General features: G+C 32.9%; 4 protein-coding genes across 10 annotated transcripts; 2 read left to right on the forward strand and 2 right to left on the reverse strand.

Moving 5' to 3' along the window:
• Nucleotides 1-427: 427 nt before the first annotated feature.
• Nucleotides 428-10298, forward strand: Slif (cationic amino acid transporter slimfast). 3 transcript variants are annotated; one of them, XM_076903816.1, is made up of 10 exons: nucleotides 428-620; nucleotides 6663-6931; nucleotides 7333-7461; nucleotides 7732-7992; nucleotides 8411-8694; nucleotides 8780-9120; nucleotides 9374-9531; nucleotides 9613-9779; nucleotides 9861-9969; nucleotides 10047-10298. In XM_076903816.1, exons 2-10 carry the CDS (start codon nucleotides 6703-6705, stop codon nucleotides 10166-10168), a joined length of 1800 nt encoding a protein of 599 aa, XP_076759931.1. In that variant the 5' UTR covers nucleotides 428-620; nucleotides 6663-6702; the 3' UTR covers nucleotides 10169-10298. The 3 variants fall into 3 exon arrangements, with proteins under 3 accessions (XP_076759931.1, XP_076759932.1, XP_076759933.1); XM_076903817.1 differs by having other exon boundaries at nucleotides 443-565; XM_076903818.1 differs by lacking the exon at nucleotides 428-620 and adding an exon at nucleotides 937-1076.
• A 2173-nt stretch (nucleotides 10299-12471) lies between these two features.
• On the reverse strand, nucleotides 12472-19935 carry Pex23 (tectonin beta-propeller repeat-containing peroxin 23). Of its 5 annotated transcripts, XM_076904126.1 has the most exons (25): nucleotides 19670-19935; nucleotides 19403-19585; nucleotides 18903-19055; nucleotides 18716-18808; nucleotides 18369-18549; nucleotides 18057-18280; nucleotides 17710-17913; nucleotides 17453-17631; nucleotides 17230-17362; nucleotides 16935-17161; nucleotides 16676-16807; nucleotides 16442-16598; nucleotides 16209-16371; nucleotides 15978-16081; nucleotides 15752-15894; nucleotides 15322-15670; nucleotides 15097-15247; nucleotides 14810-15006; nucleotides 14523-14732; nucleotides 14338-14439; nucleotides 14068-14203; nucleotides 13774-13965; nucleotides 13375-13518; nucleotides 13010-13167; nucleotides 12472-12931 (listed from the first exon to the last, which is right to left on the reverse strand). In XM_076904126.1, the coding sequence occupies exons 1-25, from the start codon at nucleotides 19892-19894 to the stop codon at nucleotides 12881-12883; spliced, it is 4191 nt and encodes a 1396-aa protein (XP_076760241.1). In that variant the 5' UTR covers nucleotides 19895-19935; the 3' UTR covers nucleotides 12472-12880. The 5 variants fall into 5 exon arrangements, with proteins under 5 accessions (XP_076760241.1, XP_076760242.1, XP_076760245.1 ...); XM_076904127.1 differs by lacking the exon at nucleotides 13375-13518; XM_076904130.1 differs by lacking the exons at nucleotides 19403-19585; nucleotides 19670-19935 and having other exon boundaries at nucleotides 18763-18808; nucleotides 18903-19045.
• A 1034-nt stretch (nucleotides 19936-20969) lies between these two features.
• On the forward strand, nucleotides 20970-22579 carry LOC143428722 (uncharacterized). Its single transcript, XM_076903780.1, has 3 exons — nucleotides 20970-21322; nucleotides 21394-21755; nucleotides 21845-22579. Exons 1-3 carry the CDS (start codon nucleotides 21198-21200, stop codon nucleotides 22462-22464), a joined length of 1107 nt encoding a protein of 368 aa, XP_076759895.1. The 5' UTR covers nucleotides 20970-21197; the 3' UTR covers nucleotides 22465-22579.
• A 336-nt stretch (nucleotides 22580-22915) lies between these two features.
• LOC143428723 (putative inositol monophosphatase 3) lies at nucleotides 22916-24537 on the reverse strand. The gene is made up of 5 exons (XM_076903781.1): nucleotides 24127-24537; nucleotides 23781-24029; nucleotides 23515-23675; nucleotides 23336-23453; nucleotides 22916-23255 (listed from the first exon to the last, which is right to left on the reverse strand). The coding sequence occupies exons 1-5, from the start codon at nucleotides 24365-24367 to the stop codon at nucleotides 23014-23016; spliced, it is 1011 nt and encodes a 336-aa protein (XP_076759896.1). The 5' UTR covers nucleotides 24368-24537; the 3' UTR covers nucleotides 22916-23013.
• Nucleotides 24538-24777: the final 240 nt, after the last annotated feature.

A 24777-nucleotide genomic window follows, 5' to 3' on the forward strand; every position in this document is an offset into this window, starting at 1 on the left:
ACTAATAATAACAGTAATAAATATTCATTTATTTTTTTTTTTTAGAATAAACGTTACGTATATCAAATACGTTTTTACGTAACAAAGGATGTTGTTCGAATCCATGCAAGTATCATATATATATAATCAACGAAGTTCTATTAATAGAGAAACGAACATTACTAAAAATATTTCAAAAATCCGAATTAAGTTCTAATGTCCTTTTAACTCTTGTCCTATTAACGAATAGTACATTTCAACAGTATAATTGCGACGAATAAAAGTTTCCTAAAGCGAAATGAAAATACAAGAGTAAGAGTTGTTTGTATATATTCGAGTGATATATAAACTCCTTTCTCCCAGCATAAAGAAATTCAAAGTTTTCGAGCGCCAATGCGGCTACTTTAAAATCATGGTGGGAGGTAATTGAGGTTTATTAGCTAGCGGACAGGTGGTAGCGAGCGTCGCGATATTAGAGTACATTATTAGTTTGTGATTTTCCTTCGGTGTGACCGGTTCCACAATATCGACCTACTTCCGATTCAATTACGTATGTCCATCCTGCCTACACGAAGTGGTTTTACATGTGAGAAATTTGCTGTACACCTGACTTCCTTTCTAACAAGAATCTTTGAAGATAGGTAAGGACAATTTTGTTGACCGATAGATAGGTATTTCGATTATTTTTTGTTTACAATTAAATTTTAATTATCATATTATAGATATTAGCATATGTAAAAGATATAAAACATAAGTTTTTGGAATACTTTCTTGCAATCTTGTTTAATAACTGTTTAGTGCAGGCTGTTTTTTTTTATCTACGTCAGATCTTATCTATATCCGCAATCGATTATTTCAAGCATTATATTTAAGACAAATGAGAATTTTTTATCTTCACTTTTAATCTTCTTCTTCTTCAACATTTAATACAAAGGTAAAGTTTTATGTAGAAGTGAACACGGCTTACGTCTGTGCGCGTGGTGCGTCGTAAACTCTGTACGTAACACAACGACAAATGAAAAGGTTGTGTCAAGAAAGTAGAAATAGAAGGTTACCGGCTTTTGCAATGGTTCCTTCTTCTGATAAAAATGAACGAGGTGCGAGTCTGCATCCAATGATAAATTTATAGTTCTTAATTCTCGTTTGTTGGTAATTTGTTGTAACATTGTATTAATATTTTTTTTTAAATTCCATATCTCACTTACAACAGCAAAAATGATGCTGTTGCGTTGTATCATTGCTTCATATCGCAAGATATACATATTTGCAAGAAAGAGCTAATTAGACTTTGATAATGATCAAATCTCTACTTTCGAGAGTATCCTAGTATAGATAATAAAAAATAAACTTTATCATTCAGCGAAACAGTTATATTCTTTATTTTGGAACAAGGAACAGCTAGCGCGTACGAACACATTTTTGTTTACTACTGTTGACGCTAAAGGTATTATAAATAATTGTATTGCACTTAATTAGGTTGCTTTCATCCGTCATTTCTGTTCTAATGTCAATTTCTAAAATGATTGATACCAATAACAATGGAACGATCAACAATGGAAAGAATTTATATAATCGGTGACGCATCACTGATAATTCATGTTCTAAATACATCTACGTTCTAATCTAAGTATTTAATCAAAAAATGTGATCGAAAATCAACATCGAAGATTAAACGGTAACATTTCCCTTTTACCCACATTTCCAAATTTACTTCTAACTAGGAAATAATCAGTTTACTTTTATTTAACTCGATTACTACTCTCTGCGACAAACTACACATTTTATTTAAATTTTCTAAAAGCTACGATAGGCTAAAGAAAGAACCATGTGTATGATCGTAATCTTTCGACTTTAACTATGCAATTAAATAATGATTGCCGATAATCGAATAAGTCGTTGTTTTCAATTGGAACATTATTAGTTCACTTTATTGATTGATCGAACTCATTATAAGTTAATATTACCTTTAATAATAAGTATTATATCTTTATTTATCAATTTTGATAATTGTAAGTGCTTGTAATTTCGAAGGATATCCTTTTTCTTTCCCCGATAGGAAATGTATTTCTCGAAAGAAAAGATCATATTTCGTGCAACACGTGTTTATCGTTGGATTTTCAGTTCCTCTTTCATTACAATTGTACCGTGCGCGGACACTAAAACAATTCCTTTCTCTTTCGTTAGTGCTTTCAATTCGCGTTAGCAATAAACTGGTCGAGTGCGTAACATTCTATATCCCAACTAAGGATAGATATCTGTAAAAAGGAGTCTTGCAAGATTGGCCTTACGAGATATAGTTCGTCACTTTTCCTCGTCACCGTGTAACGATAATTCCGTTGGAAAAGAAAAAATTGAACTCGTACGTCAGCTCATCCCTGATGCATTTCGAGGCGTAACGTACTATTGTTTCTATTTTATTGTTTCGAATTTGTTCTCGGCTAAAGGCTGGAACAAGGACGTTTTTCAAGGATCAACGGATAGGAATCGATATTGTGGCGTGTATTTGCTTTGGGTCAACTTCACATACAAACAGTTACGATTGAATTTGTTGACTAATCGATTCCATTGCGTTTACGATTACACGATTCGTAATCGATTTGTTGTTTAAATAATACATTTTTAACAGGCGTTTGTTTAACGAAAGCCTTTAATGGCTGTTGTTATGTTTGTACACGAAATATAATACTTTGTCGTAATTTAATTACGTACTCGGCAATGGCTACGTATCATCGAACCTCTTTGATTCGAGTGATTTCCCTTTTAAATTATAGCCAATTCTATGGGTTAACGCTTCTCTTTCATTATCGTATTTATAGTAGTCGAGAACTCGATAATCCGGATCCAATCTGGACCGATCCAGATTAATGAGATCTCGGTCAATAATCATTTTCGATACTTGTTTTATAAGGAAAGACGTCTTGCTTCTGTTTCGACCTACTTAACCCGAAATCTTGTCCCCCACCCTTTCTTCTAATTTTCTTTCTCACTTTTTTATCTTCGATCGCCTACCTCTTCTTTTCTCCATTCTCGTTTTTATTTCTCTTCGATATTTACAAGATTTCACTGTGCCTCTTCGCTGTGCAAAATGACATCACTTCTTACGAATCTGGCAAGTTCGTACGTTCTCATTAATCTGTTTCCGTTTTCTGTGTCCTAGATCATCGTAATTTATTAACGATTTTCGATCACCGATCAAGAGACAGGAGACGCAGTCCTAGCCTTACACGGTGTCAGACATCGGTGGCTTGATTGGTGAAATTGGAAAATGGCGCGTGTACGAATTGTAAATAAAGATATTATGCCACGATCAGTCCGAGGGGGATTCCGCAACGAGGACATGGTGTATTTCATTTATGCGTCGTCTTAACTGGCTGTAACCTTGCCACGTTGACCAGCCTCAGCGGTACACATTTTTGTTTAGCTTCTTCTTGGTCCAATGACACATTCAAGGTCGAAAAATTTTAACATCTTTAAAGAATCACAGAAACATCCTTAATCATCTAAAATCTCATAGTATGTACGTAGATCCACATTAATATGCGCAAACTTGTGGACAAAAAGTAAGAAAACTTAAATACGTCGATGTAATTGATAAAATTTAATTGTGTGCTTTTTAAAATATTTTCTTTTTTTAGAAGAGAAATGTCTGTAACTAGTCCTGCACCTATTTTTAATGCCAGAGGCATTAAAAATAACAACAACAATAATAATATACTCAACTCACCGATAATGCAATTAATTTGTGAAAGATATTAACAACTGCTAATGTTATAGAGCCTCGAGGTAATACAAGGATCTTTTCCTAATACGATCATTAATACAAATTGGATAAACGATAAAAATATAACGACATTAATTTTGGGTAATTTTCCATGACTGATGTTTGTTTGCTTCTTCAGGTGTTGGTCTTTTTATTTTGAAAGTCAGGATTGTGAATGATTAACACAATCTTCTTTCCGAGATAGCAGATGAACAACAATTTCGCTTTCTCCAAAGTATTTACATAATTTTGACAAAGAAGTTTCTCTATATCGAGAGCAACGAAGGAAGATTAAATCTCACAGAATCGCTACATAATTTGCTCGTAATTCTCAAAACTCTCTTACGTATTCTCTTAAATAGAACGGATATCGTGTAGTTGTAACGATGCCTGTGGAATCTTAATACACGGTAGCTAGAAAACGAATATTTCTATCGGGATGCATTTCGCGTATGCTCGTAAATACGTAACAACAAGCGCGTTCCCCTCTTTCTTTTTAAATTACCGATCACGATCACGGCTTAAAGAGATCAAGGTGATTCGCAAACGCGTAAGTAATCGGAAAGCCTTGGGATTTCTCATACAAATAAGACAAAAGAAAACGTACATAGTTATAAACGTCTACCAATGTGTTTTCATTGTAGGAAAGGGGATTCCCGATAGTTTACAATCTCACAATTCATCCCGATGTCCTTGACGCGTGCGCGCGCGTGTGCAACTTGTTTCAACGAAGCATCCTTGTTTGGAAACAAAAATAAGTTTGTCTACGCGATCAGCTAACAATTGTATCAATATCTCGATCAGATATTGTATATTCGTTTCATGGATCATTAACGAGTCTAACAGAATTTCCGAAAGAATTTACGTTTCTCATTATAATCCTTGTTATATTCGCATAAACGGTTTCTCTCTCTTTCTCGCTGTTCATATTGAAAGATTGAATGCAATTCCGAATGCAATTACGTCGAGTGGCTAAACGTAGAAACCTAGTTATGCAATGAACTTTTATATACCTTGTCTGGTAGCGCGGATATATATAAATCAATGGACAGGCAAATTTTTTTTGGTGTTCGTGACTACGATACTTCATTCCGATAAAACGAGTTATGGTGGCTGTCGAAATGCGTTACTCGTTGGTGTTAATACGATATGACAAATATACAGCGATGATTACTCGTGCCAATAACCGCAAGAAATCTTGCTGGCCTTTCTAATGCGTTTCAGGTGTATTAATACAGGCGATAAAGTCGGACTTAATATTAAAAGTCGTCTTGTACAATTTCTGTGGTATTCTCTGGAACATTCTTGGGATCTTTCAATTCTGAATTTACTTCTGCTGGAATCTATGCAATCTAAACACTTGCTGACATTTTCTTCAACCCTATGATTATAATTAATTATCATTTATCAATATTTCAGAAAAAATGTCTAATTATCGTTTATCAATGTTTGAAACGCTGTTATTGTTGAGCCGTCAAAGAAACTTATACTGTGTAATTAGAAGAGATACAAAGAGAATGTTTCTCCTCATTCTTATCTCTTATGTTTTTGTCGTCACGAATTGAAAGAGATTGAGAAATTAGATTGGATCACTAAAATCAATCAATCTGCCGGATGCCGTTGGAGTACCTGATTCAGTTGAGTACTGCGTGTCATCACAATCGACGCTTTTCGTGCGTGATAAGATGACGATGTCATTGTATTTATGTATAGCTCATGGATAAAGAAAACAGTTATTTCAGTATAATTTTAATTTATCTACGAATGTTCAATATCCTAAGTTTATGTCAAATTGTTACAAATGTGAACACTTTTATCGTGTTTGCTTCCATAAAGCAATCTTTGCGTTGATTTTAGTAATAATTTTTGTTAAAAGTTTTTGTTATCAATGTACTTGTAAACTAATTTTTTGCGCGCGTCCAATGTGTTATGAAGAAATTTGCTTATGATATTGAGCATCTGATAATATAAATGTTAACTTTATATCGAAAGGATTACATTTTTCGGATTTTAAAGGAAAATGGGTACTTCAATCAAGAAACAATGTAGTGCTATATTTTGAAATGTTGAAAATTTATCCTCAAATAATCTCTAATTGCTTTTTTTACTTACATGTACTAAGCACAATTGCTTATCGATTTGCAAAATTTTCTGCTAAATTGTCTGTTATCATCACTAGTTACAATTTCACAATAATGCCTCGCGTAAGCATCTTTGTTAGAAACCTTTAAAGGAGGTGGAATTATTCAGAAGGAGTGCGCGTGAATCCAAGAAGTTATAGGTATCAAAATATTCAGGGGCACCTTTCACGCACTTCTACAAGCTATTGTTACACGAGTAAACAGGATGATCTACTGATTACCTAAATACGATGTAATCAGTAATATTAACACGGAATCTGAATTATATTTTATAATTGGTTAGATATACGATTAACGATTCTTCAATTTCAGATACGGAATCATTAATTTGTTTGGATAATCGAGTCTCTCTCTTTCTTCACTTCCAAGAACATAATCGCCACTGACATTTTTCGTTTGAGTAATTGAATTCAAGTTACTAAAATTGAGTAAAAAGCTATACTAAAATATTGGTAGTACGAAATCTTGGAACTTCTAAATGTTAAAAATGTAAAAGAATCCGCGCATGATCACATCCGGAAAAATGAAGATCTTTGTCTTTAGAAACTAACATTGAAAGTATATCAAATTATGCAATAAACAGTTATCTTGAAGAAATAAGGAAGAAAATGCAATGACAAAAACGCGTTCTCACTGTTTTTATCCTCTGCCCTGTTAATTGTAATATAATACAATTCCCCCGTTTTTAATGGTTATCAATGTCATAATAAGATAAAATCGTGGATATACGATTAAGAATAGAAGAGCAAAAGACATTGAAAATGCGCAAAAATTTGTTTTAGGCAGAGGACGAAGAATCGGAAGTAAGGGTGGCTCGGCGGCATGGCGAGCCGATTATTTAAAGCGCTCTCTCGAAGGCGGATCGATGAGGACCAAGAGAGCAAAAGCGAACTGGCTCGGGTTTTAGGCCTGTTCGATCTCACGGCACTTGGCGTGGGTTCGACCCTCGGCCTCGGCGTTTATGTCCTCGCTGGCAGCATTGCCCGAGAGACGGCTGGTCCAGCCGTCTGCATCTCCTTCCTCATTGCCGCTATCGCTTCCGCATTTGCCGGTATGTAAATTGGAATCGTTACTTACTTCCGGGCATTGGCAATTTGTTCTTATCAAGATACTAAACAAAGAGATTTTAAAATATATACACCGTACCTTTATTTCACTCTTATTTTTCTCACATTTTCCCAATTTACTATCAATATTCCTGTTCTTACTTCCTATCTTAATCTTATCTTAATTTTCCTAATTTCACACACTTTATAGTATCTACAAAAAAGTATTAATATAAATTAATGAAATTATCTGGGAAACAGCTGAGTTATAATGTTCCTGTGAACAATATGTGTATCCAGAAGATATTTTCATTCAGAAAGTAGAAAATAGATTTAATAATAAAACGATAAATGAATTCGCAAATAGCTGTCACTTAATTATTTCCAGATGATCTGTAATTTGCAGGAATGTGTTATGCGGAATTCGCCTCGAGAGTTCCCAAGGCAGGTTCGGCGTATGTTTACAGCTACGTGACAGTAGGAGAATTCATCGCTTTTATCATAGGATGGAATTTAATTTTGGAGTATATAATAGGTGTGTGGACACAGATTTTCATTATTTTCTTCTGCAAAAATTGATCGAAGATCAGGATTCTTAAAGACTTGTCAATGATTTGTTAATAAACTGCTTACATTATCAAAACATATTAGATATTGTGGGAGATTACGGCTCTTAGATATGCTTCGTTGTTTTTCAACGTTCTTAAGGCCGCGCGTGGCCCAAGCCGATAGTCGAAGTCGAATAGCCACAATTGCCTATAATATAAACGTGCTTCACAATGACCAATTCATATTTCTGGATTAGGTACGGCAAGCGTTGCACGAGGACTCAGCAATTACTTGGATGCGCTGATAGGAAACGTGATAAGCAAAGCACTGTATGCCGCGATGCCTATTCGTGTCCCATTTTTGTCAGAGTATCCAGACTTCTTTGCATTTTCTGTAGTGCTGCTTCTGATAATCCTGCTGAGCGTGGGAGTAAGGGAATCATCTATGTTAAATAACATATTCACCGTAGTGAATTTGGGAACCATTTTAGTAATCATAGTGGCTGGGTCTATGAAAGGTAATGCTACTAAATTACTCCTCATCTAAAATCAATTTGTCGTTCCAAGTTATAGAAATAATTTTTAACGCGTTCCCTATTAGTTATTTTCTAATCTTAATGGTCTGTATATATCTATCGCTAAACACTGCAAACTAGTTATGGGAAAAAAGGTTACTTGCATTTCTCATTGCCACATAAATAATCTTGAACGTGCAAATATAACTAAAAAAGTTAGTTCAAAATGTTAACTCCTTGACCGCTTTGAAAGTTGTCCATTGTGCGCTATGAATCCGTATATGGATCTACGAATGACCATTCAAACACCCGTGAACTCGTATACTGATTCAATATTGCTGTTACAATGTTTTCCACAGCTCAAACGGTTGATTAGTATCGAATACAAAAGACTTTAACTAAGCTGCTTTTTCTTTTCTAGCTAAACCAGCTAATTGGAGGATACCGGCTGAAAGTATACCCACGAACGTGAATCACGCAGGATCGGGGGGGTTTATGCCCTTTGGTTTTAGTGGGGTGATGGTCGGGGCAGCTAAATGTTTCTATGGTTTTGTCGGATTCGATGCCGTGGCAACTACCGGTGAAGAAGCCAAGAATCCTCAACGCAATATACCTATAGCCATTGTTATTTCCTTAGTTATAATCTTAATGGCTTATTTTAGTATCTCGACCGTGTTAACTATGATGTGGCCTTACTATGATCAGGTGCACTTCAAGTTAGCAGGAATTAATTTCTCTTCAAGTTTCTTCTTGTTACAATTAATTATTAAAAAATATTTTATACATCTAGAACGTTGATGCACCGTTTCCTTATGTGTTCGACCAAATTGGATGGCCCACCGTTAAGTGGATCGTAAACATTGGCGCAGCATTTGCGTTATGTACAAGTTTACTTGGCGCGATGTTTCCATTGCCACGTATACTTTATGCGATGGGTAGTGATGGAATAATATTTAAACGATTCGCAAACGTACATAAGAAAACTATGACGCCTATTTTCAGCACTGTAGTCTCAGGTTTATTCACAGGTGTTATGACACTTATTTTTAATTTACAACAACTAATTGATATGATGTCTATTGGAACATTGTTAGCGTACACAATAGTGGCGGTGTCTGTTTTAATATTAAGGTATGAACGATAATGCGCAGACATGACATTGCAGTGTATCCACTTGTTAAGCATATTTTTACCCATTTCATTTAATTGTCCTAACACATTAAGAATCCAAGAAAAATCTTAAAACCATCTGTAAAATAAATGGGACACTGCAGATCTACTTAATAAGACAAAAAATATACAAAGCTGCAAGCATTTAAAAATATACTGATAAAAGAATCGATGGATAGTTTCGACAAGATGTTTATTGCGTTGCATTTTTCAGGTATCAAGGGAAAGACTGCCTGTCCAATCATGTTACACCGATGAACGATTACAAATTAACGCTACTCGGTGTTCTAAAACAAATAGTCAATTTGCAGAATCAGAAGGAGATAACCGAGATATCTAGTAAAATTGCAAAATATAGTATTTTAATTTTTTGTAAGTCTCACAGTCAAAATTATTTAAAAACTTTAATAGGATCAACATTGTTTGTGTATTTATCTATTATTGCTATTGCAGGTATCGTTACATTCATTACCGCGGGTTTTATTAATATCGTAGATGCTGGAGTAATTGGTACAAATGTAATAGAAACTGTGATACTAGTCGTACTTGTAAAAATATTATTATTAAATATAGTTATTATTGCCAGACAACCTACCCAAGAGATTAATCTAGCATTTAAGGTGCACATTATAAACAAAATTACGAATTAATAGTAATAGACAGAATATTTAATATTATGCTTAATCATGTATTATTTGTAGGTACCATTAGTGCCACTTCTACCATGTTGTAGTATTTTCATAAACTTGTATTTGATGTTGCAACTAGATGCATTTACATGGATCAGATTTTCCATTTGGTTGTTTATAGGTAGGTGGATATAAAATGTTTGCGAAAGAAGAAAAGATAATGTTTATCCTTTTGCGTTACGTCTATGTTTTGTATAGGTTTCGCTATTTATTTCCTATATGGAATATCCCACAGCGAGCAAGGGAAAAGGGATAAAGCAGAAGCTGAAATAATAAAACGAAAGTACGCGGATCAAGTTAGAATGGTAACCAGATTCTAATACTGATTTTGCAATGAACATGTGATATTTTTGGTATTAATGAAAACAAATATTAGCTTAGAGAACAATCCTAGATATTACAGAGTGTGATTACCGCAGCAAGTTTTAAATATGAATTTGACATTCATTTTAGTACGTGTAAAGTAACAGAAAAGCTGACATTAACTTCTGATTGTACAGCATATTTCCTTATGCAATTTTTTTCATGAAAATTTAGAATGCCAATACATACAGAGCATTTTAAATGATAGATCCATGCATAACTTGTTTTAACACATTACAAAATCAATCCATTAAATATTCTACACGTATTCACAATATTATACTTTTAAACAAATTCTTTTTCTGTTGTACAATGCATAAAATCATGTAAAAATATTCTTTCCTTTTTATACTCATATATTTTAACATGTCGACATACTGTATATATTTCATTAAGATTTTACGATGTTTGTTACTTGTCTAATGCTGCTATCACTCTTGAAATACATTGTTTTATACTAACTTTCACGCATTTATTAAAAACGTTATTTGATATCCCTTGGGCTCCAAAAATATTCTTTAAAAACATCTTAAAATATATAGTACAAATAAACTAGTATCTGACGAAAAATTTTATAGTATTAGTATAGATCCATTTTTGTAAACTGCTATTTTAAAATGATGAAATTTATTTTCATCGTTCTTTAATTAAATATTAAAAATGATAATACATTTATTCACCAACAGACTGTATTCGTTAATAGCCTGATGCAGTAGTTAACAAAACAATTATTTAATATCTATTAACCGTTTTATTAGTACAGATAATTTCAGAAATTCTGTTGAAAAGTGACAAATGCTGGTAACGCGCTTTTTTTGGTACTTTGAGTACCATCAATAGAGTATCCATTATTGAGAATAACCGCAGTAGTCGATAGTACTTTTAAAGACAGAATGCGTGATAGTAAAATGCTTGACAATGTATCAGACTGAGTCTAGTCGAGACTAGTTTTGCATGCGTTCTTTAGTGTTGAGTGTTTTATTAATATATTGAATCATTTAACGGCATGTAGATGAACAAGTAAATGGTAGTTTCACAGGCTCACCATGTACGAAAAGAAATCACCTCGCGGACATGTAGTTTCCAAATTTAACCACTTTGTATTATACTAGCTAACATGTGTTCGTTAGAGATCATTAATTTCCATCCACGGCAAACCCGTTTTACCTTTACATCCCCATATCATTCAAAGAACTGTTGAAAAACTCAGCTACAAAAAAACATACATGCCAAATAGTTTTTGCCTGCGTTTAATCTTAAGGATACTCAAATATTACAGATTCGCACGTTCTCTATAGAAATGTACAGTATCTAATTATAGTAATTTCTGAATTTGGGATATATATAATAAACGCAACGTAAAGTTATAGTGTTAAGAGGCACTACATGACATTTATATATACAGGAACATTTAATACGTTGCATCAAATGAAAAATACATTGTTTGCTTAACTTTCTAAACATTTATAAATGTTCATTTCAAATGCAACTTTTTCTAAATATATAGTTTTTAATAAATTAATTTTGTTTCTAGAGGACGATACAAGAAAAAAAAATATTAAAATAAATATTTGGAATGGATTATTTACTTTATCATGATTTCAGGTATTTAAACATTTTCATTGACAGTCTCATCTTTATTATCTCGTTCTCATTAATTTGTAATAATCAAAATAATCTTTACGTAGACAAAAAATCCTGAACAATTTAATTCAGTTCTATTGACATTATTAATTAGTAAAAAATAATGTTAATGTTTCTTGCATTTTTCGTTTACTAGTATGTCATTACCAATTATTTATTATTTATTTAAATGTATATATTTGATGGAATGTTCCGTCGACTGTTTCCATAGAAAACTTTATAGTAAAACTATACGAATTGATTTATCTATGTATTTTATAGATACTCTTATTAGATATCGTCATTTCCTTATAATAAAAATATGTATATCTATTTTCCTTGTCAGATAAAATAATAAAAATTAAGTAAAATTATAATACATACATAAAATATAATATATATTAATATAATTATATTATATCCGAAAAACAATCTAATAGTAATAAATTCAATCAGTATTGTTCTCGATGTTGATTGTTTAAAATAAAATAACGCCTCTATCGTTTATGTAAATACTTTATAACTGTAACTTCAAGTACCATAATTGTAAAAGCTAAGCCTTGTTTATATATATATATATATATATATATATATATATATATATATATATATATATATATATATATATATATATATATATGTAAAATAGCGTCCCCCGGTTTAGTGTAATCTTCAATCTGGATTAATGCAATTAATTTTCATTCCTAACATATACCCATAAAGTTGGTTCCTCAAAGCGACTCGTACAGCTGATTGTCATCGATCAAAGCAGACCTGATTGACATTCTATTTCGCGCCGCTTTCAGATGACGAGAACTTCTCTCATCCCTATTTAGTGTAGCTTTTGGGTCCCAAATATATTACACTAATTCAGGGACGACTGTGTACGCATCCTGTACGTGCAAGCACTGACTTTTCCTTATTGGTGAAAAATATATGAAGTTCAAATAGAGTATTTAACAATAGAATATCCCTAGATAATAACGTGGTAATACTTTGCATATTTGGTTTGCATATTTGGCAAAGAATTTTCATTGGTATATGGATCATTTACTTCTATTTACAAGTCCTCCCACGCTTATATATTGCCAATTTGCCTGTTAAAGTTAATCATATATTTTAAATCCGATCAAAATCATTTTATTGCTATATAATTAATGGAACAATTAACTCACCCCAATGCCAGTTGCCCAACCAGTTCCAGCTGGATGCTCATCAGCAATACCTATTCTGCGGCAAATTATACCAGCTCCTGAAATTGCCCATACCTGACCCTGTTCTCTTGCGACAGCAATATGACGAAATCCTTGCTTAGCATTCACTACGGACATATCTGAAATATACGAAAACCGATTATGTACTGAAAATATTAAATGTATAGCACTACAGGATTATTTGATAACTAAAAGATAAATAACAAGAAATGCATTCATTTAAAACGCAAAAGATCAAATAAAAATTATAAGCTTATGATAAATATGTAACAGATTGTAATGTGCAACACACTATCTAAGTCGCAATCATAAGACCTAAGATGTACCTATACAGTAAGGATCAAAGGGTGGCTTTAAATTAATAGATGTATTGTCTACATCAGCGTTTCCCAACACAGGATTTTTTTTGGTAGGTAATCTGCAGATTTTTCCGAGAAACGCAGCCTTTGGGGATTGCATCTTATATTTTTCTGGAATTTTGGTAGAAATAATTAAATGGGTCTTTAGTGAAATTACTATCTATCATATTGATGGAATTACATAGTCATCTAATTATGCGTTAAAACTAGTACAGATATATAAAAAATACCGCACACATTACTATCAAAAAATTAATTAAAAATTAATAAACTAGCCAGGTAACAGTTAAGGAAATTATTAAGGTCATTCTTGGAATATACAAGGTTGGGAAACGCTGGTCCATCAACGAATTTGATGAATAATACCTATATGTATGGGGTCATTTGGCATTACAGGAAGCGTTTGCCAGTGCGTTCCTTCTGGGAAGACATTCACTTGTACTTCTCTGCGCACAAATAATCTACCTGTTGTATCCAAAGCCCACACCACATCTTTACCAACAGAAATTTGTTTCAAGTGAGCACCTGCTGGTGGTTCAACATTTTGCCATTGTATCCCTGAATGTGCAGTTATCGAATAATAATAATTAATAGATCATTCAACAATGATAAAAATTTATATATATTGTCGCTATTACTATCACTAGATACCATTCGTACCTGTAGGTTTTGCAGAAGTAATCCCTAATCTCCAGTAAGAAGAACCGTTTTTTCCAACAGCCCATACCTGTCCAGCTGGACCGCACGAAATACCTACTAAAGCCTGATCACTTGGAATGTGTTCCCATGAAACTCCCTACAAATAAATATTAAATAATTTTATTTTACTTAAGCAAATATTTATGGTATGATATGATGCGGTCCCAGTTATAAATGTTCTATGTATATAAACATACATATATATATATATATATATATCTATATATATACCATAGGGCACGATTCTGAGACACCTCTCCTAAATAAAGCTTCACCGTTAGAAGCTACAGCCCATATGTATACAGGAGCATCTGTACCAGGTTTACCAGTTGCCTACAGTAAAGTATATAATTTGATTTTATTTTAAAAATCATTATTTTATTTTAAAAATCATGCACTTTGAACTTGTGTCTTACATTTAAAGAAACGTCAATCAATTTTGTGTTTCCTAATTCTTGCCAAGGTCCACTAGTTGTCAATTGACATCTACGAAACCATCGTCTTCTTCTAACATAATCAGTAAACTGCTTTTTACCATGATATTGAGAAGGGAAATCAGTGGCATACTGCCAACCATCCCTGTCAACACCTCCAGGAGTATGAAAATCTACTATCCAATCCGATACCTGTTTTAAAATAAACTGTTATAATGTAAAACTAATTAGTTGTACATACATATAACACTTTACTTATACATTCTTACCCAATGCCAATGCATTGATAGTAACTTAGTCTGCTCTCGAGTACGTTTATGACGTCCAGTTGCATCACTCCACATGTAGCGATCCGTTGGAAGACCATGAGATGTGTATCCAGTTACTGGATTCCAACGCTGATTTTCATAAACATAATAATTATGAGTGTCCGTCATGGCATTTATTCCTGTATTACTACCTAATCCTGTAGAAAATCAGATTTAACAATTTTTTTTTTTTACACTGATCTTTCCCCCGAGAGCGAAAATATATTTTATTTAAAAAAGGATATCACCTTTCAAGAATGAGCCACCCCAACCTCCGGTATATACGCGCGCAGTACTATCAAATCCTATTCCCCATGTTACACCAACAGAACAAGTTTCAACCTTTTTTAAATGTCCGCCCATTTGTCGCCAGAACATTGTGATTGGATCAATAATTATCTACATAAAACTTATTATTACAATCAAGTTAAAAAAAAAGTAATATTAATATTGGCGTTGCAATTACTACGTACAGATGGAGATTTATAAAATACGTTACATAATGTCATCAATCCTTTTATGCGCAAATGAGTAATACTTCGTGGCAATATTCTGTGGCTATAAAAAGTAAATTCCACATCGTCGATATAGATTCTATATCCCCGAGTTTCACAAACAATCTCTAATGTAAAATCAGAACCAGGTTTTAACGGACTGTCCCCGCTTCTTTCTTCGTTACCCCATTGTCCATTTTGATGTGTATTTCGTACAATTATATTTTCTTTTAGCCTTGGATTAAAGTGTAATGCTACATCGTGGGTTTCCATCACGGACTTCTGTTTGAGACACATTGTTGAGTAACAAACAAGATTGAACGATAGCCTGGTAATTATGAACGTATACAAAATTTGAAAATATTTTAAAAACTATTATCAAGCCTTTAAAATGTATTGCTTCTCTCACCTGTCAGCATCGTCATGAATACAGACTTTAATTTTCAAAGAACTTCCACATCCAAAACCATTCTGTAAAATACATTCAAAAGGTAATTCTTTCTCAGTGACAGCCAACTCTTGCATGTAAGCACCATCAGCAAGTTGAGTTTCCTATACACAGTTTGCATACATAATGTTAATGTGCTAATAAAATATAGGTAAAATACTATTATCAATATCAAACACTAGCTTACTTCTAAAGCAGCAGGATCATATACATACACATCCCCCAAGGCGGTAGTAGCCCAAATTGAATTGGGACCTGGTTTTCCATATACATTATTCATTTGGCAAGAAACTAAAAAATTTAAGTTTCTTCTATTACCTATGTATATGCTAAACACGTAAGAAATGACGGAAAGATTCTGTCTCTATTGCTCCCTCCACATACCATTCGTTCTACTGCGTTTTATATAGTTACATACCTGACGTTAAATGCGCTAACCAGTCTTCCATTTCGGTATCAGTAGAAAATTGCAATCTAAGAACCTTGGAACGAGGCATTCGAGGTGTATGAATCGCTATCCGCGGATTACCTGGCTCACTACAGCATACAACGCACATAATCTCAGATACAAGAAATTGCATCTGAAAAAAGCACTCGCTAGAAGTCGGCAAATATTCTGAAAAAAATAACTCTATTTGTTATTTGACTTACAATTGTGGTCGCCCCATCTGAATTTAAAACAGTTATAATTCCAGAATCTAAGGAACCACTGTCACTACTTATCCATTCTAATTCAATAACACAATCTTCGTATGAAGTACTGCCTTTAATTTTGCATTTTGCATCGCCATTTTTTACCCAAGATGATCTGTAATAAATAGTTATATATAAAAATAGCATTGATATATTAACATTAATTTTATACAACACTCAATAAGATCTCACTTTTCAACCACTTTCTCATATATTGACTGATCAAATTGTACTTTTTGTAATCTTTTTTTTAATTCTTCGAGAATATACATTCTCCATGGTTCTGCTATATCCCCGTGACCTGTGCCATTAGTGTCTGCAATCCTGCAAGTGAAGTACATAAATATATAAGGAATTATGTTCACTGTATTAATCAAATATTAGTATACTTTGTTTTTGAATAAAATGGTAAAGAAACGAGAGACTTTCTATATTAAGAATGAAAATATACCATTTTGGAGGATTAGATAGATCAACGTAACATGCACCAGCTTCTACTTTGTACCAAGAGGCATCGCACTCAGCCCAATACATTGCACCAGAACTTTCATCATCTCCATAGACACCGGAATCACTGGTCAAGTCAGGATCGAATACGCTCCCATCCGTTTCTGGATGAGCTTCAACACCTACCATAGATCCAACTGAATGGACAGGACTCCATGCAGCTGGATTGATCTATGATATATTGATATATTAAATTTTAATTCCGTAGGAAAGGACGTATAATTAAATTGTTTACTGACCTTAACAACATTGCCCATTCCTTTACCAGAAACAACTATAGACTCTCCAGTTTTGGTCAGTGACTCATTTGATATAGTTATATTCGCAACACTAGCTTCGGTTAGATCACTCATGTCTAACGAATTTGCCGATCTACAATTTTATTAAGCAAGAAAAGAGTAATGTCATGACATTGCATTAGAAAAGATACATGTGTATTATATAAAATAATGATAAGCTCACCTTTTTCTGCCTTCATTAAGATATATATCCTGAAAAGATGTTTGTTGAGGATTCTTAGTAGCAGTACCATCGTTTGTACGTTGCCACAATTTCAAAGACGTTGGTGTTGGTGCAGAACGAGATTGTTCTTCCCATTCTCTTACCAATGTAGTACCTTCGCTCGTACTATGCGGTCGGTTCTGTGAGTATATTTGTATTACTGCTTTCATGAATCAACGTACGATTAAATTTAACATTTAAGACTTATGTGAAAATACCAATGATCCCCAACTTTGATGTCTCTGCTGCTGGGGAGTACCACACATACTATGTCTATTAGTCGATGATAAACTAGCATTACTGCTTGCACGACTAAGCTGAAGAGGTGCATTTATTAATCTCCATTTTTTACCTGTTAATTCTGATTGTGTAATGCCAGTACGATAATATAAGCATCTATCTTCGTGTCCGATAGCCCAAACCTATAGAGAAATATTATATAAAATGTGTGTATATATGTATATATGTGTGTATATATACATATACATGATAGATAGACAGATAGATACTTTAACCTATAAATAAATATTATTTATATATATTATTTTATCGTGAATTAAATTACCTGATCGTTTGGCGCTACAGATACTAGTGACATTTTACTTAACATTTCTACCCATCCATGACCAGAAGCCATTTGCTCACAAACTCCGCTCATTTCACCCTTGACACCTTTCCTAAACCATACCCCTCCATCCTGTGTTACACCCCATACAGCATCTGTACCTATGCTAACTTGTACCAATTTTAAATCTTTTTGCGGAGAATCGACTTCTACCCAATCTTCTCCTATAAAATAGCATGACATATCGTTAAATATATACATCGAAAAGGATTAAGAGAGAACATTAAAATTACAGTATCGTAAAATGCATACCCATTGGATTTTCCCTAGTAACACCTGTGCGCACGATTGCTTTACCTGTCATTAATACAGCCCAAACAAGACCAGTCATTCCAACACTAATCTGACATACTTCGTGTCCATTTGTTAATTTTATAGTACTCCACCTCTGACCTTCGGGGCATGTTGTAGACGTACCAGCACGAAACATTACCTGTGCAACATAATCATTGTTCAACATAAATACATAAATGGAATTTGCAAGAAAATTCATGCATGATTTTATAGCTACCGCAGTAACCGAAATTCTATATTAAAAAAATTCATATACTTTTCTAGCTTTACTAAAATGATTCAAAAGATTTCTTTAAATGTTATACCCTCCCATGAGCAGTTACTGCCCAGACTACTAGGCATCCCGGATTACCTCCAGGTATTTGATTTCCACCCACAGATATATCAATAAATGGTTCCTAAAAATATATTCCAATTTTTCACTATGTAAAACTATTTTTCTAAATAGAATTAGCCTGCATTTATTATAATACATAAATTAAGGGATTGTACCTTAGTTGCATCTTTATGAAGAGGTGCAATGGCACACCATGAATTCATGGCACTATATCTTCTATAACGAACCCACTTCCTCCTCCTGACACAGGATTTCCATTGTTTTTTTGTTGTATAAGTAGCTGGAAAATCAACTGCGTATGTCCATCCCTACCAAAATATCAGATTCTCTGTGATCATAACACTTTGTTTCGATGTCGACAACTGACAACAAATCTACATATAAACAGAAATTCATGAAAATGTAACAAAGAGGCAACTGAAAAATGAATTAATCCATTATAATCACACATTGATAACTAACACCTACATTGTCGATACATAAGCTACAATGTATTAGGATTTAATTCATAACTTATAAGGCAAACGTAACTGTTATTAATAAAGAAATGAAAAAATGCAAAATAACAGTGTGTGGGCAAAATTTAAAGCGAATAAAAATAAATTAGAAATAGATATAAAAATCAGTACAATTTAAAGAATTTAATTATATTTACATCATGATCTAATGGTTGGCCATCTAATGTAGTTTCAATTTGCCAATCACCTTCCCATTGCCAAGCCATTGATGGTAATCTTACTTTATCTCTACTTCGGTCGACAGTACCATCTTGATTAGAAAAGTTATACCTATCCGTAGGTAACAATCTACCACTAAATCCATCTAAAGGAAGCCAGCGCTGTAATGATATTACATATATTATTAAAACCCATATATACATATATATGAACAAATTAATGATAACAATTGTTCTAGAACATACTTCATTTTCATATATTTCCTCTTTGATTCTTATAGGTACATCTAAACCATGTACATGTACATAGACTTGACGGTCGCCACCTATGGCCCACATGAAATGTGGTACCGCCGACAATTGTTTGAACTCAAGACCCAAGTACATGAATTCTCTCCACATACTCCCGGACGTTGACAATCCAAATACACGACCCTCATTATTTATGGCATACAAGTAAGAGCTTGGCATTTTAATGTTTTAATAGTAAAATGTTTTAATTCACCTGTAACACAACAAAATTTATACTAATATCCCTTAACGATATGTTTGAATACAGATTGAATACTGTACAAGCGACAGACGATGATAATTTTCATGGAAAATTGATTTCTGGTTTACGATAAAGTATAGAGACATGAATAATATAGAAATAATACCTTTACATATTTAGATAAAAAACACAAAACAGATTATCTTTCCTACTTAAAATTCTTTTAAAAGAAACTGGCAATAACGGAGAAGAATTATTATTATTATTATTATCTTGGTTATGTGAACAAAGTATTTATATTTTACATTTTACGTTATTATCATCACGTACTATCTAATAGTACCTAATTAAGAGATGCGACAACGATTAAATTACGTTATATTGGTAACGTAATATGAGCATCTAAATCTACGTTGAACCGTTAATTGAAATATAAAAAGCGTGCTTTGTAATGTGTAGCACACAGCCAACTGTCACTTATATACGAGCGTAACAACAAAATTGATCATACCGTAAGCATGAGAGATTGTTGGTGATTGAAATAAACGGTAAGACTGTTTTTCCTCGAAAAAAACTTATTTATAATATACTTAAAGTTTAATTATATGCTTGGCAACGTTGCTTACCAAATTTAATCTTTACTTCCTACAAGTGTGTAATGAATCATCCGATTTGTTTGTACTCATTTATTGAATGCTGCTTCATCGTCTTCGAATACGTAAATTATCAGCTGTTTCACACTAATTAATAATATATAATATCAGGGGAGATGAAATGAAATCGAACTCTAATGATGAAAAGTATTTAAAACTTCCATGTAATAAGAACCGTGGGTTAATTTTACAAAACAAGCCTCATGTCAGACATAAGATACGGAATAGGAATCGTACTTTGAATATCACGTTGAAATTATTAGTTTCCATGAGAATGTTCATCGTCACGTGAAACATCGTCACGTAAAAGAAATACCAATATCCTTTACCTATATGCAGTTTCTATAGCATAACCTGAAATAATAATTTCTGAAACCAGCTGATAGGTAGCAGAGCGACGATCGACTGAACTCAGCACACATAGTTTTGCGTCTTGACTCGGCTCATTGCAGCGTTCTATGTGGTTCTATGCAACGTTCGATCGATCGCACGTGCCTCAGACGAACAAGATAGTTAGGTTAGAGTCGCGCGTTCGTACAGTTTGCAGGGTGGATGTTTCTTAATCACGTTCTGCTGTTTATTATTTCAACGATCTTTCTTGATAATAAGGATAAAAATATTGTGGATAATGGTTGTATTTACTTGTAATAATTGCGGCGAGACATTGCAAAAGCCAAAGGTTGCAAAGCATTATGAATTTAGATGCCATACTGCGCCTTTTTTAACGTGTGTCGATTGCTTCAAAGATTTCCGGTAAATAATGATGAGAAACACGCATAGATTATATTACGAAAATATATACGTATGTATTTCATTATTTTAAGAGGTGAGGAATACGTGGCGCATACGAAATGTATAACCGAAGCGGAAAGATATGGGGGGAAGGACTATGTTCAGAAGGCTAGCGCCAACAAGGGTGAAAGAAAGCAACAAGAATGGATTAACGTAGTAAATAACGTATTAAAAAGTGAGACAGATTTATCAAATGCAGAACGTAACTTCCTAAATCTGTTATTGAAGCATGAAAACATACCACGGAAGAGAGTAAAATTTCTAAACTTTGTTAAGAGTGCTATAGGTAATAAAACAAACCCAGCAGTAGTTAACAGTGTTTGGGATAAAATGGAAACAGCTTATAAAAATAATATGAAAAATGCTAATCCCCAAAGTGTAAAACAACAAAATGGTAATCTTTTAAAATTTACTTTAATATTTAAATAACTAAATGTGTAACCATCTTGTATTCCCATAAGCAATTTATGCGTATGTAAATAGGTAAAACAAATGAGAAAACGGATCACAAAGCAGATTTAACTCCACATCAAGAAAACAATGTTGTTGAGAATCAAAATAATGAAAATATTGACAAAGAAAACCAGAATGAAGATCAACAGAATAAGAATAATGAATTGAATGGCGTGAAAAATGGGATTGTTGCGGATACAGTGGATAGTGATAAGAAAAAGAAATCAAAGAAGAGAATGGTATCCGAAGCAAGAGCTCAAGAGGGAACCGAACCTGTAGTCAAGAAGAAGTGCAAAAATGTTGCACAAGTTACAGAAGAATCAATTGGCAAAAAGAAAAATAAACATATCGCTACAGAAGAATTGGCCCCTTTAAGAAAGAGTGAGGATGTTTCATTTTCTAACTTGATAGTTAATCAATGTGATGATGCCATGGAAAAATTGGCCTTTAGTTGGAAAGATACTATTTTAGATATAGTAAAAAGTAAAGGAGAAATTTCTTTAAAAAAATTACAAAAAAAAGTAATCTCACGATACATGAACTCATGTTCAAATACTATATCGCATGAAAAAGCATATAGTAAATTTAATAAAAAGCTTAAAAAAGTTTCAGAAGTAGTAGTTTCTGATGAAACAGTAAGCTTAGCTTAATTTGACTGACGATTTCGGTGTCATTATATAATTCTTTACCAAGAGTACAATAAAATCATTGATTGTTATTCATTACATTAATACATATCATTGTGTTTTAGTAAAAAATAAGATTTAAACCAAAAACCAACCTTTTAAAACACTGCTACATAGAATTTATTGTAGAAACAATTTTTGTTGTTTCCTTCTTTTTATAGTAAACTGAATGGATAAAATTTAACAGTATCACAGAGTTTATCTAAAATTATTCATTTATCAATGAATACCCATGTAAAGAGTATATAAAATATAATGCCACTAAATATAGTGTAACACAGGAATTGTATACAGTATAAACTCGTTGCATAAAATATGTCATGTAATCATAAAATGTTTCAAAACTAAATGAAACATGAAACTTACAAATAAATGTTTTTTTATTTTTTGATTAGACGGTATTGTACTATTATGTATCTTTAAAACATTTGAGGTTTTTAGACAAAGTTTTTGGTATCTTAAAGACACAGAATTGAAAAATTGGATATAAAATTTGAAAACTTGGTGTCTGAATTAAATAGTTGAAAATTTATCTAAATACCAAGCATGATTACTTAAAGTAGCCAAAAGACCCTGTGTAAGTACTTTGGAATCATTGGGGCCAAAGCGTATCGGTTGCTTGTCAAACAATTGTGTAACTGTACCACCAAGAGCTGTAAGAATTGCAGTGCCTGCACAAATGTCCCACTTTTTTATTGCAGTCATATGAACATACGCGGTTACATTTCCACTTACAATTTCTAAAAATTTGTAACCTGAGGATGAAGAATGTAATAAACTTAGCAATCCACAATAACGAAGACTAATATGTTGAATATAAAATTAATAAAATTACCTGCACCAGCTGCAGAAATAATTTTAGCATCTACACCAAATGCAATCTTGGAGATATTATGAATTTGACCAGCATGCGATCGTGATACAATCAGTATTGGCATTCTCTCATCTTCTAGCTAGTTTCAAGAACATTGTTTATAATAGAATTTTTTTAATAGTTCCTTGTGCATATGTTACCTTGTGCAGTACTTGTAAATTTCTTGAAATAGCATGATTTGTCCATGTCCAAAACAGACTAGAATTCTGCTTTGTTTCAAATGGTTTATATATAACACCCATTATAGGTTTGCCTTTAACAGCAACGCAAACCATAGTTGTAACATACTGCAACAAGTTTTCTAAATATAAAAAACACAGGGAAATAATGTATAAAAATCTAACCGGTTAATTTACAGTCAACCTACTGAAGATTATTTGGAAAATAGTTTATAGGATAAACATACCTGTAAATTCTTTTGTTGCGTCAAGAGGATCAATCCAAACTGTAATATCATCTGTATTTACAATTTCGTCTTCAATATTATAGTCATTTAAATTATTAACGCTATTCTTTATATCTAACACTGTAACTTTATCACAATTCTTTGATGCTTCCTCTGATATTACTGTTATACTCGGAAACGCTTTCAACAAAGAATGATACATTGCACAGTGCGATTTATAGTCAGCTTCCGTTACCGGATCGTTTATACCTTTAAAATTAAAAAGCAAAAACGTTGTACGTGTTCTTTACATAAACATATGGAATTGATACATTGAAGTTCGTTTTAATATCGAACAATTTATTACCTTCTTTAGTTTTCCCTTTACTTTGAACTTCGAAATTGGCCTGATTGTGAACCACGATCACTTCTGCACCACCAATTTTAGCTGCCTTTATGGCAGTGGCAAGAAGTAATTTCAACGAAATGTTTTTATCCCGTACATTTGTGTTTAAAATTCGACTCGTATACAAATACAGCATACTTAATATTATTATTATACTACAAAGAACTGTTTTTCTTGTTCGAGCACTCATTCTGATATGCATGATATAACCTAACCTCTTTTCTACATTAGCTACGTGTAATCGATTTACTTAATGCAGCAAATCATTTTAATCGCTCCGTACGCTAACATTTTTCATTTATTCAAATCGTCGAATAACATTGAATATTTAAACTCTAAACTATGTACAAAATTGACACTGAAAATTGACACGAATTATAATAGTAACCGCAGAGTCGATCTTCACACTGATCATCACCTACTGCGCCATCTTTGCACGGAATGCGTAAACTGGTCATACGTCATTATCGACAGCGTGATAAGCTGTACATGTAAAATTCTTTTCTATTGCAGTATAGTATCAAATAATTACTCCGTCAAACTAATCTGTCATCATAAGAATCATCAGTAGTTTCCTTTTATATACGTGCAATAATTACATAACTAGGTTAA

This window comes from Xylocopa sonorina, chromosome 11, assembly GCF_050948175.1.
Source record: "Xylocopa sonorina isolate GNS202 chromosome 11, iyXylSono1_principal, whole genome shotgun sequence".
Classification (NCBI taxonomy): Eukaryota; Metazoa; Arthropoda; class Insecta; order Hymenoptera; family Apidae; genus Xylocopa; species Xylocopa sonorina.